Source organism: Fusarium flagelliforme (genome assembly GCF_020744385.1).
Source record: "Fusarium flagelliforme strain FIESC 12 MPI-CAGE-AA-0113 chromosome Unknown B0J16scaffold_8, whole genome shotgun sequence".
Taxonomy (NCBI): Eukaryota; Fungi; Ascomycota; class Sordariomycetes; order Hypocreales; family Nectriaceae; genus Fusarium; species Fusarium flagelliforme.
Genome location: NW_025763510.1, coordinates 337,287 through 352,163, shown reverse-complemented (window position 1 = coordinate 352,163; position 14,877 = coordinate 337,287). Strand labels below are relative to the sequence as shown.

The window sequence follows — 14,877 nt, the reverse complement described above, 5'->3', positions numbered from 1 at the left end:
ACTGCCAGGTTCGCATTCCAATCAGATTCACATTCTTCAAGCCACAGCGCTTCCGTATATACCTATCCAGATCCTCGTGTAAGCATTCGCATTCAGTCTAAAGCTCCAGTTCATCTCTTGGCACACTCAGATGTTCGCCTGAGTTGACGACAGGGGTGTCTGACCAGGTACTTTTCCTTGTTGGTATCGGTACTAAATCACGTGCTGATAAGAGCCATTATTTAGGGGCAGATGATTAGCGCTAACGCGGTTACCCTAAATCCTGCTGGCTACGGCACCTGTGTCAAGATAGAAGTGGCAGGACCAGTGCATAACTTCCGTCGTATCTTTGTTCGGGTGATACCTATCCGATTACATCGATTTACAAAAGAATAAAGATTGGTAGGAACGTGCTGTCGTTGAGCTTTCAGTTCTGCAAATTGAATCCCTAGATGAATTTTCTAACGAAATTTTAGCTACGGACGGTGAGTTTTTAGTCACAGTTTGAAGTAACTTTATCATGAACCAACTAACAGCAATCCTATAAAAAGATTACTAGGCTAGAATAGCACTTTTCGAACTAGAGAGAGCATTAAAAATACCAGTCAAGTTAGACAGAAATGGGGATCTTCAAGGTTCTAGAGAGGCTTACATTTGTCAGCCACGGACTCCAGCAAAGCCACACCTTCAGCCACAGTGCAGGGGAGGTTACTGGCGAATGGCTTTGATCTATCACTGTTGGAAGTGGGGTCTTGTCTGCCTCAGGCACCCACTTCACATCTCTCAGGCCCAGCCGGCCCTAGCTTAGCTTTCCCTGAAGACACCTTTGCACACACACCCTCACGGGCCCTTTCCTTCATCAATCACTGACTCCACAATAATGAAACCTTATCGATCCAATCTCAATTGCGATTCATCACTCGGAGATTAGAAGTTCAGCTGTAATAGCTTGTATTTTCATATCCGTAAAGTAATATCAAAGAGTATTATGGTGAAGTCGTACTAAAGATATATATCCTGAATAAAAGAATGAAGCTCCTCTCCTCGTGTAGGTTGATCCCCCCCATGCTCAGATCTAGATGCAAGTTGGATTCAATAAAAGAGACCAAGACAGCTCGCACAGGTACTAAGTCTCAAGCGATGAGTTTACAGTGGATGGGGCCGAACTTGTTCTTAGTCGCCTCCCACCAAGCCGACTCAATATGCCCACTGTTGCAACCCGAGCCCGAAGTGAAGTTGATGACCATGTCTCCGTTCCCGTCCTTGCCGCAGTTGGTGGTGGTGAGAGCTCCACAGGCTCCGTGGAAGTTCTTGTTGTTCATGCCGTCCCAGAAGCCGCCGCAACGAGCAGGGATATCATCGACGCCGGAGCCGATAACGAGCCACCTTCTGAACAGGGGTCCTTCGTAGAACTTCCAGCTGCAGTGGTTGGCCACGGTGCTGGAGGTGAAGCCGAAGACAGCGGCAGCGGTGGATGCGAAAATGGTGGTCTTCATAGTTGCTGTGATGTTGGGAGAAGAATAGGTTGAGAATTATAGAAGATTGATGAGACTTGCTGAGATCCTGGAGGTGTATGAGGCTTGTTGTGTAGAGTGTAGATTGAGAGAGAACTGTAGTGAGCTGTTGAGCTCTTTATATACACTTTTGATCACTTTTCGGAGCAGTTCCTCGTCATTGTCTGCCTGAGAATACTATGTAGATCCATAGCTTAGACGTGTGGAGCTAGCCTTTGCGCTGGCGCCTGTGCGCCGATGTGCTGTAGAAGACGTCCAGTGTCGATCTGCAGGTGGGTCAATTGCGAGAATAGGGTTGTTGATCAGAGGCGCTAATATCAAGGTCTCATTGGCAAAAAAAAAAGACTTTTATCAGTTTGGTTAAGACCCTGAAGATCACTCAATTACTTATTAGACATCACATGGTCTGCCATCCTTCGAGAGCTCTTAGTGGTAGCCTCATTTTACTTACCGAGTATACTACTGAGTTTATATGGCGGTGTACAGTAGAAAGGTTACATCTTGCTTCTGAAAATAGTTTAATTGCGAGGTCATGTGGACAAGTCACTCCAACACTACCGACCTATGCAGTACAGAGTCTTAGCCATTCGATACACGCTTACCATTAAACCGTTCAGAAGACGCAATATACGGGGTTCAATCAAGGGTCAAGGGACATTGCATTAAAAGGAGATTAAAACTTCATCTGAGAACAGCGGATCCTATCTCCTTTTTGGTTATAGAAAACATACGGTTAATAAACCCTGTGTTCTGGACCTCGCAGGCATTGATATAGAAGTTACTAATGAGTATATGGGAAACTTAGATGAGAGTGAAGCTGCTACCCCGAAAAGATAAGAATGCGAAGGGAATCTAAAGTGGTATTGCATAGTCTGCAGGGGATCAAATATTTACTATACTTGAGACTGAGACATGAGTATCGCGTTATGTAGAGCTTTTAAGTCCGTTCGAAATACTAGTTACATTGATAGCAGTCTTTCTATGCATATATGACAGGCTCCTTTTGCTTTGTCTTGATAGCATTTACTAGCTATCTGCTTTTACAGGATCTGGAGCAATATAGTCCCCCTCAGTAAGTTCTACAAATAGCCCTAGCTCACCAAACCGTTGTGCCAATGCATGCGCTGCTGCCTCTTCGGGCTGGCTTAGGGCAAGGTCAAAGTCCGCCAAGAAATTAGTCGTAGACTTTCTAGCATCAGTATGGTGACTACCCCTCCGCTTCAACTCTGAACTAATCGTCTCCGCCTCTCGAGTAGTCAACATCCCGTTGCGTAGAGCCATGGACAGGTAAGCGTGGAGGATGTCAGAGAAGATTGGATAACTGACGTAGAGTTCCTGCCAGCATCGCACGCAGAGGAAAAAGTACAGCCGCCAGTTAACGTCATCTTGGTCTTTAAGGCTGGCGTCGGCGAGCTGGACTACTCCTGCGTTGAAAATAACGGTGTGTAGCTCTTGAGGGTAGAGGAAGTAATAATCGGAGATGGTGTGCTTCAGCTGGTTTATGGATGCGCTTGATACAGAGTTTGCGGAACTGTCAATGGACAGGAAAGATGTCAATCGATGGTTCGTTTGCGTTGTCTCGGATTTAGAACCGCTGGTGAACGGGCGGAAGATGTGAAGAACCACGCAATGGTAGAATAAACTGACTCAATTAGTCACTTTGCCTGGCAGATTACACCGGTTATAACTTACTGGAAGATCATCACATGCGTTGGACAATGGTTAACTCGCGTCATGTCGAGCGAAAGCGTGTCTGCCCAATGCAGAAGTTCTTGATATTTACTTTCGGCAATTCTCAATAGCTTCTCGCTGGGCAGTCCCCGGGCTTCGTCGCTAGAGTAGGCCACGCACACTTGCTGAAATATGACAAACAACTCGCACACAGACGGAAATGTGTTGCCCATGTAAGCAGGCAGGGGGTGCGCCGGCCAACTCTCGTCGCGCTTTGGGGGAGTTTGACCAGGAATAGGAAGCGTTGGAGGATGCCTGACAGGGTCATCTTGGAAGAACAGGCTATGCATTCTTCAAGAGGGAGCCGTTAGGTCAGTAAATGCCTAATCGGTACAAGAGTCAGAGCTTACCCTAGCCAGCCATATAATCCCCATGCGATATGGGAGGCAGCTCGTATCCAGTCTAGCCCCATTTGACGGAAGGACGTCGTGTTTGAGGAAGTCCCGTCGTCATGGTCACCAAAAAGACCGAGTTCCATAGCCATGTCACGAGCTTCTACTATCAATTCATTTCCCAGCGCGTCTTTGCCATGGTAAATGCATCCCATCGACAAGGCGGTGATGGCGGCCACGTTGACCAACGTTGCAGAAGACCTTTCTTTCTCTAGGTAGTCTTCAGCCTCGGCAAAGAATGCAAGCTTGAAGATGGCAGCTTGAATATCCACAGCGGTATATGGTTGCTTTCTCTTGTCAGTACCCATTCGACCACAATTAGGTCAAGAAGCATACGCAGGCAAGATACATAAGCGAGGTAACAAGAAACGGTGAGCAGAATACATTTCGTTTCTCAGTTAGATCCGTCAAAAACAAATCAGCATCGAACAACCCTACAAAAGAGTGGTCCGTCTGGAGGTAGAATGATATCACTGCCGCCGCGTACTCATTAGTGATAGGCACGCCTGTCCAGTACTCCATGCGTAGGTTCTTGAGACGATTATCGCAGTAAAGGTTGACTTGTAATGGTCCTATTGGGGCGGGTACGCGTGTTCCATGGAGGACTCGGGATGCGTGCTTGGCGGGCCACTGGCCGGGCCGGTTCCGATATCTAGAGGGCGATCCTGCTGAGCTACGTTGCCCACGGGCTTGCTGGTTGAGAATCGACTCACTCGCCTGGCTGAGCCTTACAGGGGTGGCCTCCGCGGGAGTAGAAGATGGATACGCCATTCTATGTCGTGCGATGAGCTCAAACTCGAGCCGCGAATCGGTTGGTACTGACATGGCTAGAGCCGCTTCTATGTCGGATGGTCGTTGTCTCCCATCCATGCCTCCGCAGAGATCATGGATCAGACTAGAAGAAGCGGTGGTCGATCGCAACCTTTGCAGTAGATCTTGGGCTTCGCCGTCTGGTAGATACTTAAGCTTGTTGATGAATTCATGGTGTTTGTTCAACTCATGTCGGATCGGCTCGATACGGTTACTGATCTCCTGCGATTGCGACTTGGATGCCGACGTATAGACACAAGTCACGCCTTTGGCTCGACATCTGTTGCACTGTGGCCGTGCACCATCGCACTTATTCAACAAATCAGTACGACCTTGTCACTCACTAACTATTGGACAGACATGGCTCGCTTACCGCAACTTTCCGCTTGCGACAGGTATTGCACGCCACTCTGGTCGACGGCCTACGCTTAGGAAGAGTGACGGCGCTCGCTGCCGCCAGGACCTCGCGTGCTTCGGCGCGACCATCCCTGGGAAGAATGGTTTTGTATGGCTCCGACATGGCACTCTTCCTTTCTTTCAGGTTGAATTGGAAGGAGACAACAAATCCTTCGGCCCCGCACGAGCTTGATGGAGTTGTTCATGTAGCGCCCGTTTAGAGTAATACAATTAGTCATTTCCTTCCCTCCAATGGGGTTAGGATAAGGGCAGAGAGCTGGTAAAAAGTGTGAGACCTTACTGTACTTTTTACACAGTAATGGATCCCGGTTGTTTTCCCACCCCGCACACTTTAAAGCTATTAATACTAACACTATTGATTCTGTATTTTAATATTTGATGTTTCGGAATAATGCACTGTTCTCTACTAGTGCAGTTCTTGAGAAGCGGTAAGTGATTTGATAGAGCAATAGATGCTTTAAACAATAACACCTTGAATCCAGGCATAGCTAGATAAATGAGGTGGTTCTAATCTACGTCATAACTGCCAAATCACACGGCTCGGAATTCAAGAAGCGGGGTTTCTTACTGGGAGAAAAGGTTGTGGGCCTAAAAAACAAGACAAAAAGCACAAGCATCTTTTTAGGAGAGTATCAGCACATCTTTTAGTGTCAGCCGCACGTCCATGCTTTCCTTCCTCCCTGCAGCTGATACACGCCAACACACCCTTCGCTATTTCAGCGGCACACACGCTGAAAGCTTTTTCACCAGGCATATCTCAGGTAACCAAGTGCCATGCCTCCCCTTCGGCCCATCCTCCCGGCCTCTGAGGCCCCTAGACGAGACATGCGAAGGGCGCCTCCGATAAAATTACCCCCAAGGCTCCGAAACGTATCCTTGGCATGTGAGACCTGTCGTCAGCGCAAAGTGAAGGTGGTTATGGTGATCTCAATTGAAAGCGCGTTTGAAGCTGAAATCTGGGTAGTGTGATGGCTTGCGACCTACATGCGGCAACTGTACAAAACAGAGAAAGGTCTGTCAGTATAAACAGAAACAGGAAAAAAGTGAAGACTTGCGAAGGCAACAATCTACTTATGCAGAACTGTTTGAACTCCTACGCGTATTACCCGAACAGGACGCTGCCGCTATTCTACTTCGTATTAGGGCTGGCACAGATGCGGCATCTATTCTGAGTCGAGTCAAAGATGGTCATCTCCTCATGCAGCTCTCGCTAACAGGCGAGACACGGCGTCGCCGGTACGAATTTCCATATGTATCGGACATCCCCATCCATTTACAAATGGTTGATAATCCATACTTGGATTCTATTCTCTGTCAAGCGACACTGTTGCCGCAAACTGTTGGCAACAGAGCCTTGGGTGAAGACGGTCAGAACCGAGAGCTTAACTACAACTTCAATTCGCAACCTCAGTCTTCCAACGAGAACAATCAACAACCCGTAACTCGCGAGACACAGTTTGCTACTACATATTCTGTACCATACCATGCCGCTCGAATGGTTGAGCCAATAGTGGACAAACTCGAGGCGAAACCATGGACCCAGGTCATTGCTGACAATCAACTATTCAGAAAGCTAATTTGTTCATACTTCCTATATCCCCATCCTTGTGGCCCCTTTGTACAGAAAGACCTGTTTTTGGAGGACATGGAAGCAGGTCGGACTGATTTCTGCTCACCATTACTCGTCAACGCTGTACTCTCCATCGCAGCCGTAAGGGTTCATTTTTCTTTCAGTTGCTCCTCACGTCAATATCCCCCTGGTTTCCATACCTCCAACCTATTTCAGTCAGCCATACCTCCAACCTATTTCAGTCAGAACTAACCCATCGTAGCAAAGCTGTCTCGAAATCCCAAATCGATCCAAGATATGGCTTCCAGAATCTCTCACCTATAAATTCTTGGCGGAAGCAAGACGACTGTGGGATCTGGCGTCAATGAAGAAAGCCTCGATTCCTACTATACAGGCCGCGTTGATACTCAGCTACACCATGGCAAACAACGGTATGGATGAGGTCGGTTCTTTGTATGCAAAGCGGGCATGTGAGATGGGTAAAGAATTGGATTTGTTTGGACCGGACAAGTATAACACGAACCTTGACAAAGCTCGTGTATTTACGGCGTGGAGTATCTTCTCCTGGCAAGCTAATTTCGACTTTGCTTTCTTCCGTTCGCCATATCTCCAGTATCCTCCTCAGATCCCACTACCAGATGCGACAGGAGAGCCACTATGGTATGGGGAGGTCTGGGTGCAATACCCTGAAGATCCAATAAAATATCCGCTGCATGTCGGGTCTAAATTGGAAGCCGAGACAAGCTTTAACATGATCAGAAACGAAATGGGAGCCAGGCTCTACGGGGTCTATGGGACGGCTTCGGCTAATATTTTGACCTTTGACGACATTACTTGTTTCAAAAACATGCTTGACGATTGGAGAGACAAACTGCCAGAAGTTCTTCAGCCAAGAAAACTAGCCTTCCCACTTCATCTAACTTTACAGTAAGGTCACCTCTCCAGATAGGAAGGGATTCGTTATGCTAATTGCGTTTAGCGTCACATATCACCAGCTGGTAATCTCGTTTACACAACTAATCGTCAATTCGTATGGCATGAATAATTCCGAGATCTTGAAGCTGTACGGAGGCAAAACAATTGAAACAGTGATGAATGAAGCCAAGGTCATGCTTGAGACGGTGGTACGTCTTTACTACGCGAGACACAACTTTGAGTTCTACGATCCTTGGATGGCATTCGCATTGACGGTCCTCGGCAACATTATCATCGCAGACCTAGCAAATATATCTACCACAGACCCTCGCATTGCGTCTGGCTACCGTTCAAGCCTGATATTGGCAGCACAAGGTTTAAACAAACAAGGGCTGAACTTTCATGTTAGCAGACTTCTTGCTGTTCAGCTACAGGGGGCTATGGATCCTATGGATTTGCAACTAGTCCAGACGCATGCTACCGCTGCGTGCATAGAAGAGGATGAGATGGCCCTCATCGTGGAGCAGTCGCACAGTCTTTGGCCAGTACCCGGAATGACTGGAATTAATGAGGATCCGGACAAGACCAGGTTGAAGAATTTGATAGTCGGAGTCGATAGCCTCGAGTTATAGATCAGCGATAGTCAAAGATAGGACAATACCCAGCAATGTGATTAAGTGCCTGAGATCCTAGTCTCTGTCTAGAGAGATGTTGAATTGGTTATTCAAAGCAGTGTTATTATCTTATACTTTGAGGGCTCTCCTAGGTTCCCCAGACATTCCGCCTTGCAGATAACTGTCAAATAACAGTTCGTGTGATCAAAAGTGTTGTTTTATTAAGTACGCATTGCCGGGCATCTTATCACCACACGTGTCACAGGCAAACCCCAAGTAGTTGGTCAGTTTCAACAGCATAGATATACGACAGGAAAACACCCATTTCTTCCTGGAAGAGGAAACGGTTTACCGGAATGGACCGACGTCGCGACTCATGCAGACTATCATTGCTCTAGCTTGATAACGTTTCCCCATATTTCAGACTCTCGAAGTGTTTCGGTTAAAACCTTAACGTTCTCCTCCTTTGTTCCATTGACGTCAACCTGCAGAAATTAGCATGTCGTTTTCCAATCCAGGGTAGCAAAGCATACTGGTACCAATACATCGCGTCTTCGATATTCTTCCTCTACAGGCAGAGTCTCCACCTCATACTCTGAGAAGCGCTTTTCGAACTTGTCTGCACTGTCGTTGGAGTCTCTCGCCCGACGCATATATCTTTCTTTTGCGTTTTGCTTTAGAACCTGGAACGAGAGGACTAGATCCGGCTTGATATCCAAGCTGATTTTCCCGTCGCTACCAGGAGCGAGAGGCATTGTGTGTTGAAATGGCCATGTTCCGAAAGAGTCCAGTTGTTCAATGCATCGTGGATATCCGTCAACCAAGATGCCTTTCATGTCAGGTCCATCGCGGTTGATGGCGTCGAGAATCTGCTGATAGATGAAAGGGTTGAGATCTTCAGAGGTAAGGAAACCTTGATTGTCTAGCTTGCTTTGGATCGTGGCGGCAAGTTCAGTTGATCGATTCTCGCGCATCCAAGCTCGCAAGCCATCGCCGACAGAGTAATGCACGAGGTTGTGCTTTTGCGCGAGATGTGTCGCCAAGGTTCCTTTCCCCGCACCAGGAGCGCCTATAGTTAGGTCAGGAGTGGCCAAATAAGTGGAGGTTGCAATTGAGTTTACCAAGAATGAAGATGATCGCGAAATGGCGACTTTGTCCACCAGACTTTGATTGAAGATGCATTGTTGTATCTGTTCGTAGATGGTGGTTGCTGGGTTGCCATGCAACTATGATGCGTTGATCTTTATCGGTATACAGGCTCGGGTAGCACAAAGGTAATCCAATGGATTGTGAATAATTACTAATTTACGGAATTATGCAGGTTGGCCTCAAAATCACCTGCGGGGCACTAACACCCTCACCTAAAACCTTGTTGTGTTTTGAACTCTAAACTTACTTCTCAAATTTCACTCATTAGAATAGGTTGAGATAGATCTGTGTCGGATGGAAGTGACCACACGTGCGATTCATACTACTTCTTAGTTATCAGAAAGCCTGTGAGATGGCGATCCTTTCGCTTCTCGGGGATCTACCCTTGCACTATCTCCTGGTTCTCGGTGCTTTAACAATCTTCATCGCATTCCAGCAATTCTTCAAGAAAGATTCTGCCCCGAAGACCGTCCAGGAGTTCAACAAGGAATCGAATGTTCCTGTTTCGGTCAACTACTTTCCCTCTCGGAAATGCAATTACACTTGCGGCTTCTGCTTTCATACCGACACCTCATCTTACGTCCTGCCCACTGATGAACAAAAGCGCGGCCTGCGGCTGCTGAAAGAGGCCGGCATGCGAAAGCTCAACATTGCCGGTGGTGAACCATTCCTCTACCCTCGTCTCCTGACCGAACTTCTTCAATATGGTAAAGAGGAGCTCGGCATCGAAAGCATCAGCATCGTCAGCAATGGGAGCAAGATCACAGAGAAATGGATGCGTGAGAATTGCCAGTGGCTAGACATCCTTGCCATTTCATGCGATTCATTCAATCCCAAAACGAACAAAAAGATTGGACGAGGTGACGATGGAGGAAACGTAATCCGGCTCTTCCGGATTGCAGAATGGTGCAGAGAGTATGGAATCAAGTTCAAGCTGAACACTGTCGTCAACATACACAACTGGGACGAAGATATGTCGTCCGAAATCGAAGAACTCGCGCCCTTTCGATGGAAGGTATTTCAATGCCTGTTGGTCGCTGGCGAGAACGAGGATGCGACTCGATTACGAGATGCGAGAAACTTTCTTGTGACTGATGAGCAATGGAAGACATTCTGCGACCGGCACAAGCATTTGCCTTGTTATGTCCCCGAGGATACAAACGCCATGGCAAGCAGCTACTTACTTTTGGACGAGTACATGTGCTTTTTGGATAAGGGAGAAGGAATGATTACGAAGAGCGAGTCGATCCTGAAGGTCGGTGTTCAGAAGGCAATGGAACAGGTTGTTTGGGATAAGGGCTCTTTCATTGATCGTGGCGGGATTTATGACTGGGGCAGATCAGACATGAAACAGGAGGTTGGTTGCAGCAGCCGCAGTAACGAAAAATTGCAGTGGTAATAGCAGTAATCTTTTCATCTTTGTCGGAGTCACGTAGTGTAGTTACTCGCTATCCTGGATGGAGGCTATAGGTCTACTAAAGCAAGTTTCAATTATGGGTTCTCTTAAGTAAAAGTGAATACTTTATCCTTATCCCCTGTAGCACATTTTCTCAGTACTTTCCCTTCCATCATACCATGCAGGGAGCATTTACCTACCAGCAAGTATTTACTTTCTACTTTCTTCCCTACTACAAACAACACTTTAGAGCTATATAAGATATAAACCAAGTCCCTATTCTTCGGCCTTATGGGACATAGTTCGTTAATCCGATATTACTTGCCACGAAGCGCAAATGGTTCCTCGGAATCTGCATTGCATACCGTAGCTGCATTCTTTATCATATTGCCTCGCCTGCCGCCATCGCTCTGACATTGCCTTGTTCTACGGCGTTTACCATGACGTGGTTACCCCAAAGCGACCTGATTAAAAACACCGACGGACTTTACAAATCCAGGAAGGAACCTATCGGCAAGAAACCCGTCGAGTGCCGTGTCTACGAACGAGATCTACCGACACTATATATGCGTGCCTACCATGACAGCCCAACAATTGCAACCTCAGACGGCGCATTACTTGGTTTATGGTGATTTATCATGCTTATTGATGCAGGCACAACTTTGCTGTCCAATATAGGTATCTAACTCGCGCAATCACCACATGATTGCGGGGAATAGAGCTGCAGCTGTTTTCCGAAACAAGGTTATGCCCGTCCCCGGAAGCCCGGAAGTGCATCCCCTTTAGGCAATCCGGCAAATAGCCGTCAGTCGACAAGACCCGGAACGCTGAATACGGAGATGGAGGGTGGCATAAATGCGGCAAGGTATTGAATACTACCTACTAGTCTCGTACTGTTTCCGTGTATATGTCTTTAAACATATACTAGGTTCAGGACTCAAAAAACATATATAAGAGTCCAAACATCGATGATTATCTGGTTTTTGTTTCTTCACCATTAAACACTTCTCAGTCGTTTCTATATCAACAGACAAAGTACAGACTATCTATCGAAATGCAGTTTTCTCTCGCTCTCCTCGCTCTTTTGCCCGCCGCCCTGGCTGTCCCTGCTGCGTAGGTCTTCCATATACCCTCTGGGCTGTCCGCCTTTTCTTGAACCGGTGACGGAAGACTAACACTCTTGATAGGGATACTAAGTACACCGTTCCAGCATGTGGCTGCAGAACCCCCTCGGGCAGCTACGTCACAAGCAGTCTGTGCCTTCTCAGACGCGGTACCACCATTGAAAACGGCAAATTCGTAAGTCGACCCATCATCATACGATTTTCATTATTTCTTTCCAAGCCCATTGAAGCCCTGCATCTTACAACCCTCCCATTCTGTTAAGCTAGACGTGAATACTAACAGACATATTCAGTGCTACACTCTAGACGACCAATCCGAACGGGCAGATAAGGTCTTTACGGCCGATAACTGCAACAGACAGTCAGCCGGCTCCAAGCCTGAGTGCAAGAACATTACTGTCTGCAAGAACCCACTGATCTATGTCCCTTGCTAGAGCAATGGTTAAGGGACGACTGCCATAAATTTAGAGGAACGACTTGGACCATGGATATCAGAGTCACGGCACTGCACCTTCTAGATACAGATAGTCACACGTAATGTAAATGGAGTCATGCTATTAATATTTGTGCTCTTCAGCTCAAAACCTTCTTTTATTTCAGCTGGGAGAGACGTTTATGACGATATGATCACTTTTGTCTTAAGACTGTGTTTAAAGTTCCTTTTATGAACATGTGTTATTCCGGACTATTTGTTGTCTTGATGGAGTTCTATAATAGACCTGTGATCATCATCATATTACCCCCATAGCTAGAACCAGTTTTGCTCGTAAGTTCGAGGCAGCTGTGTCCCCACTGACTTCTTGGGTGCGTGCCAGAAATAAAAGTCCTCTCCCCACTAGTAGTCTGGCCTCACCTGAAAGATACAATTCTTTCCCGATTGTCCAGTGCACTATTAGGGTGGTGGATTGTGTTGATGGTGTTGCTGTGAGACGCCATTCGCCTCGGGACGTCGGAGGTGCTCTCTAAAGATTGCGAGACATTCTTTGTTACTCCATCTGTGTCGTATATGTAGTCACCAGCGCCCCCGCTCAAGATGCTCGAATAGGTCCTGGAGTTGTCCTGCCTCGCATCATCGAAGCTCGGCTTCGCGATGTCAGGGGCCTTACTGATGGCGTCGACCACAATATCCCTCAGCTTTCCAGAATCTTCAGCAGTGGCTTGGCCAGAAATGTCGTTGGCTGTTGACTCTGCGCTTTCAGTCAGGTTTCCAAAGTGCTGCTGCACACCTTGAGTGGTCTCACGCGCCTTGGAAGACAACTCCGCTGCTCTGGATTTGCCATCTTCAGCTAGTGTCTTACCCTTTCCAGCGGCCGTGTTGGCCAGATCCTTTCCACGTGATGCTGCATCCTGGGCTACAGCACGTCCATGAGACGAATTGACAAGGGGAGCGATGTAGACCGAGGTTAGGCCCAACACCGCTAGCAAGAACGGAGAAGCAACTTTCATTAGCCAGTACACGGTTATGCAGCTGAGGAAAGCCTGCATTGATATCAGTAAAGAGTCTCGTTTACATAGGTGGGTATCGAGGTATGACCTACGGCGAAGGTTTTGCCCAGGTCTTCGCCATAGATAATCTTCTGAAATTGGACGACAGCGTATTGGACAAAGGCATGAATGTCTTTCAGGGTGGCGTTGAGGGTGGGCTCTGGTACTGTCTTATACTCCTTGGGTCGAAGGCGAAGGAGAAAGGTGTCGGAGCCGAACTGCCGACTAATGAACTCAGTGAGGAAAATTGCTAATAGTTAGAGTCAGTGTGTGTTTATCTTTCAAGTCACATGCAGTTATGATATCACGTACTTCCTAAAATGACCGCTCCGGCCTTCACAGCTAATTGTGTAAGAGGTAGGTAGTGTAGTCCAAAGAGGACGGTCAGAGCACTGAAGTATGCTCCAAGGGTGCGAACTGGATCCTCCCACTGCAAAGGTATATTAGCAATCAGGCCTGTAGTTTATTAGCTTTATAAATGGCCTACATTGATGTACTGATAGAGGCTGTCTTTGTGAGCTGTGGGATTGAAGATGTCAGTGTGATACTCTTTTGCCTTCTTGATGTTGCTGAGTATCTGGATCTTACCTATGAGTTCCTTGAGTGGTCCTCTCTGTTCTTCATCTGAACTTCTGCTTTTGTTTATCGTTTGTTGAAGCACGGAAGCCACTATTATAAACCTTATGAGTTACTTACTTAACGAATGGGTTTTTGACTGATTCGTCAGGACTTACACTCCGCGGGGTTTTTTTCGGATTGCTTAGCACCGCCGGTTTGGATGGGCACGACGACAAAGGCTGATTCACTCATGATGATACTGGTCACGGATGTATATTCGTGAGGGCAACCTAGTGGCTAGGGTAATGTTCTCGGATTGACAGTTGAGCCGTATTCTGGTTTCGACTGCAAGATGTCGGTTGTTTTCAAAGAGTAAGAATTGTTTTTATGTTCTTTTGAATGTGGACTAAATGCACTGCGTCATGTCTATATTCGTTGAGGATAGTATGACGGTGTGTTTTGTGACATCAGCCAGCGGTCATCAGACATTCATCATTTTTGAGTCGCCGTTCCGTCAATTATTTCTGAGCCAAGTATGCGCCGCGTTTAACTGACTGAAACAGAATTAGGTTTTAACTACTTCTGCTTTGATCTGCGCCTTCCACATGCTTTGTATATACTTAGAGCCCATAGAGCCACTCCCCAGTTTTTTAACGATGTGGTTCTGATTCCTTGACTTACACCTTAACGACAACATCATTTTTTCGTCATAGTAACCAGAATAAGGAATCTTCCTGACGGTCAATTCACAGCGCGCAGTTGAAACGCCGCAAGGGGGGTTTCTCTAGGTTTGAAGACGCCTGTATGTAAAGTTATCTTCCCGGCAAATGGCGGTGATTAGGGATGGCCTCCGGTTATCTTCCTCTTCTTCCCCCGTGAACGCTTTCGCTAACTTGTTGTCGCCGTTCCCTCCAATTCCGCTTCACATCAGAGCTGGCTCTTCAGAAATGCCTGCAATGCCACCCTCATAGACTTTGATACTTAACTACCTGCATGTCGCGGCTCGAACTTGACCGTGATGTTGCTGCCATGAAGGCGTCATTCTGCATTGCAGCAAGCCGCCCCACCAAAGGATGGGCTGCTCTCAGTGTAAATCCGATATAGTATGCCAGCAGCGATGACAGTATAGAAAGCCAAGTAAAGCTATTAACTATATTAACCTTTAAATATTGTTTATTGTAGTTGCAATAAGTTATTTATGTTTATAAGTAAAGGGACGCTGC

The 14,877-nt window shown here is 47.0% G+C and overlaps 7 protein-coding genes across 7 annotated transcripts; 3 read left to right on the top strand and 4 right to left on the bottom strand.

The window, feature by feature from the left end:
* Positions 1 to 812: 812 nt before the first annotated feature.
* On the bottom strand, positions 813 to 1,551 carry B0J16DRAFT_375914 (uncharacterized protein). Its single transcript, XM_046130739.1, has one exon. The coding sequence runs from the start codon at positions 1,473 to 1,475 to the stop codon at positions 1,113 to 1,115; it is 363 nt and encodes a 120-aa protein (XP_045977586.1). The 5' UTR covers positions 1,476 to 1,551; the 3' UTR covers positions 813 to 1,112.
* Positions 1,552 to 2,414: 863 nt separating this feature from the next.
* On the bottom strand, positions 2,415 to 4,946 carry B0J16DRAFT_310981 (uncharacterized protein; the record flags this gene model as incomplete). The annotated part of the gene is made up of 6 exons (XM_046124994.1): positions 2,415 to 3,135; positions 3,186 to 3,479; positions 3,575 to 3,903; positions 3,953 to 4,221; positions 4,303 to 4,627; positions 4,800 to 4,946. 6 exons carry the CDS (start codon positions 4,944 to 4,946, stop codon positions 2,520 to 2,522), a joined length of 1,980 nt encoding a protein of 659 aa, XP_045977585.1. The 3' UTR covers positions 2,415 to 2,519.
* A 591-nt stretch (positions 4,947 to 5,537) lies between these two features.
* On the top strand, positions 5,538 to 8,008 carry B0J16DRAFT_349784 (uncharacterized protein). Its single transcript, XM_046128955.1, has 4 exons — positions 5,538 to 5,755; positions 5,808 to 6,554; positions 6,676 to 7,340; positions 7,393 to 8,008. Exons 1-4 carry the CDS (start codon positions 5,618 to 5,620, stop codon positions 7,958 to 7,960), a joined length of 2,118 nt encoding a protein of 705 aa, XP_045977584.1. The 5' UTR covers positions 5,538 to 5,617; the 3' UTR covers positions 7,961 to 8,008.
* Positions 8,009 to 8,098: 90 nt separating this feature from the next.
* B0J16DRAFT_349783 (P-loop containing nucleoside triphosphate hydrolase protein) lies at positions 8,099 to 9,205 on the bottom strand. Its single transcript, XM_046128954.1, has 3 exons — positions 9,064 to 9,205; positions 8,476 to 9,011; positions 8,099 to 8,427 (listed from the first exon to the last, which is right to left on the bottom strand). The coding sequence occupies exons 1-3, from the start codon at positions 9,122 to 9,124 to the stop codon at positions 8,329 to 8,331; spliced, it is 696 nt and encodes a 231-aa protein (XP_045977583.1). The 5' UTR covers positions 9,125 to 9,205; the 3' UTR covers positions 8,099 to 8,328.
* A 135-nt stretch (positions 9,206 to 9,340) lies between these two features.
* On the top strand, positions 9,341 to 10,576 carry B0J16DRAFT_349782 (radical S-adenosyl methionine domain-containing protein 2). The gene has a single exon (XM_046128953.1). It carries the CDS (start codon positions 9,444 to 9,446, stop codon positions 10,488 to 10,490), a length of 1,047 nt encoding a protein of 348 aa, XP_045977582.1. The 5' UTR covers positions 9,341 to 9,443; the 3' UTR covers positions 10,491 to 10,576.
* A 965-nt stretch (positions 10,577 to 11,541) lies between these two features.
* B0J16DRAFT_389125 (uncharacterized protein) lies at positions 11,542 to 12,045 on the top strand (the record flags this gene model as incomplete). Its single annotated transcript, XM_046131795.1, has 3 exons — positions 11,542 to 11,600; positions 11,675 to 11,786; positions 11,905 to 12,045. 3 exons carry the CDS (start codon positions 11,542 to 11,544, stop codon positions 12,043 to 12,045), a joined length of 312 nt encoding a protein of 103 aa, XP_045977581.1.
* Positions 12,046 to 12,460: 415 nt separating this feature from the next.
* B0J16DRAFT_358523 (Reticulon-domain-containing protein) lies at positions 12,461 to 13,906 on the bottom strand (the record flags this gene model as incomplete). Its single annotated transcript, XM_046129595.1, has 6 exons — positions 12,461 to 13,090; positions 13,150 to 13,346; positions 13,409 to 13,526; positions 13,584 to 13,615; positions 13,685 to 13,765; positions 13,831 to 13,906. The coding sequence occupies 6 exons, from the start codon at positions 13,904 to 13,906 to the stop codon at positions 12,461 to 12,463; spliced, it is 1,134 nt and encodes a 377-aa protein (XP_045977580.1).
* Positions 13,907 to 14,877: the final 971 nt, after the last annotated feature.

What these genes read in the sequence shown, in the direction of transcription:
- B0J16DRAFT_375914 (XM_046130739.1), bottom strand. Translation starts at nt 1,475, where the DNA reads ATGAAGACCACCATTTTCGCATCCACCGCTGCCGCTGTCTTCGGCTTC.
- B0J16DRAFT_349783 (XM_046128954.1), bottom strand. Translation starts at nt 9,124, where the DNA reads ATGCATCTTCAATCAAAGTCTGGTGGACAAAGTCGCCATTTCGCGATC. An exon ending in CGCGATCATCTTCATTCTTG is followed by an intron (nt 9,012 to 9,063) that starts GTAAACTCAATT and finishes ACCTAACTATAG; the next exon opens with GCGCTCCTGGTGCGGGGAAA. An exon ending in GACGCGATGTATTGGTACCA is followed by an intron (nt 8,428 to 8,475) that starts GTATGCTTTGCT and finishes TAATTTCTGCAG; the next exon opens with GTTGACGTCAATGGAACAAA.
- B0J16DRAFT_349782 (XM_046128953.1), top strand. Translation starts at nt 9,444, where the DNA reads ATGGCGATCCTTTCGCTTCTCGGGGATCTACCCTTGCACTATCTCCTG.
- B0J16DRAFT_349784 (XM_046128955.1), top strand. Translation starts at nt 5,618, where the DNA reads ATGCCTCCCCTTCGGCCCATCCTCCCGGCCTCTGAGGCCCCTAGACGA. An exon ending in CTGTACTCTCCATCGCAGCC is followed by an intron (nt 6,555 to 6,675) that starts GTAAGGGTTCAT and finishes AACCCATCGTAG; the next exon opens with CAAAGCTGTCTCGAAATCCC. An exon ending in CCACTTCATCTAACTTTACA is followed by an intron (nt 7,341 to 7,392) that starts GTAAGGTCACCT and finishes AATTGCGTTTAG; the next exon opens with CGTCACATATCACCAGCTGG.